The 1,236-nt window shown below is 46.8% G+C and overlaps 1 protein-coding gene across 1 annotated transcript in view; it reads left to right on the top strand.

The window, feature by feature from the left end:
* Nucleotides 1-461, top strand: part of ISCA2 (iron-sulfur cluster assembly 2) — a gene marked incomplete at its 5' end in the record, with an annotated part of 758 nt that extends 297 nt beyond the window's left edge. The window contains 2 exons of the mRNA XM_009085220.1: nucleotides 10-95; nucleotides 287-461. Of these exons, the coding sequence (XP_009083468.1) occupies nucleotides 10-95; nucleotides 287-461 (261 nt within the window). The remainder of the gene's footprint in view (nucleotides 1-9; nucleotides 96-286) is intronic.
* Between the last annotated feature and the right edge of the window lie 775 nt (nucleotides 462-1,236).

The raw sequence follows: 1,236 nt of genomic DNA, 5'->3' as shown, positions 1-1,236 counted from the left end.
GGCTCTGAGTTTCTTAGGCTGCAGGTGGAAGGAGGTGGCTGCTCTGGCTTCCAGTACAAGTTTTCTTTGGACACAGTTATCAATCCTGATGACAGGCAAGGACACAGGGGTGTGTTGGTGGTCAGGTGTGACTGTTCTTTGTAAAGGTGGTGGGAGGGGGGTTGTGTGACATGATAGTATGTTGCATTGAAGGGAAGAAGGCTGTGAGATAAGGAAACTGCTCAGACTGTGCTTCTCTGTAAGGTCTTTGTCACAGCTGATGGTTAAATATGCTGCTTTTTTACAGGGTGTTTGAACAAGGTGGTGCCCGTGTGGTTGTGGATGTGGACAGCCTGGCCTTTGTGAAGGGTTCCATGGTGGACTTCAGCCAGGAGCTGATCCGAAGCTCCTTCCAGGTGGTGAGCAACCCCCAGGCAGAGAAGGGTTGCTCATGTGGGACTTCCTTCTCTGTCAAATTCTGACTGAACTTCCCATGGATGGACGCTGTCTGCAGACACTTCCTGGCAGTCTTCAGAGGGTTTACATCTATTCTTTTCCCAGCTGCTGCCTCTCATTTCCCTTACCCTATAACACAGCTGTTATACATGGCTGCAGCTGTGTGTGTGCCTGCACTGAGCCTGTGTCCAGGACTTGTTGACCTTCCCTTCAGAAACATGAAGTAACCATGAGCACACACAAGGAGCATCTTGAGTGCCTTGTGAACCACTGCCCAGGTGGTGCTGACCTGCCTGCCCCGTCCTGAGTGTGGAACCACTTAGCTGCTTGTCTCTGCAAGTGATGGCTGTAAATATGTGTGTGTTTACTGGAAATTGTCACTAAAATGAGCTTTTGGGATGGATTGGTATTGCTTCTGCATTTACATGTGGGTAAAATCTGTGTTCATTCAGCCTACTGTTACTTATTCCTCATCTTCCAGCTGAATGGGACTTGGAGTCTCTCACATATACCTCCCAGGGTTGCTGGCTCTCCACTCCCCAACTCACTGCACTTTTTCAAATGCTTTGCTGTTCTCTTGCTGAGCAGGTTTCTCTTGGTCCTAGGAACCTTGGGTGGTTTTGCTCTAAGTTTCTGGGATGAAAATTTTTACTTGTTCAGAGTAAGTGAAACCAGAAAATTGAGGTAGGAAGAACTGGTAACTTATTTCTTTTATTAAAAACAAAAGGAAAACCTTGTGTATATATATATATAAATAAAATGCCCAGCTCTCTATGCCTCAGTGCCATTTTAAGCTGTTCC

The sequence above is a fragment of the Acanthisitta chloris genome, unplaced genomic scaffold (genome assembly GCF_000695815.1).
Source record: "Acanthisitta chloris isolate BGI_N310 unplaced genomic scaffold, ASM69581v1 scaffold10412, whole genome shotgun sequence".
Lineage (NCBI taxonomy): Eukaryota > Metazoa > Chordata > Aves > Passeriformes > Acanthisittidae > Acanthisitta > Acanthisitta chloris.
Note: the sequence above shows the minus strand (reverse complement) of the source record. Positions and strands in the feature narration are given on the sequence as shown.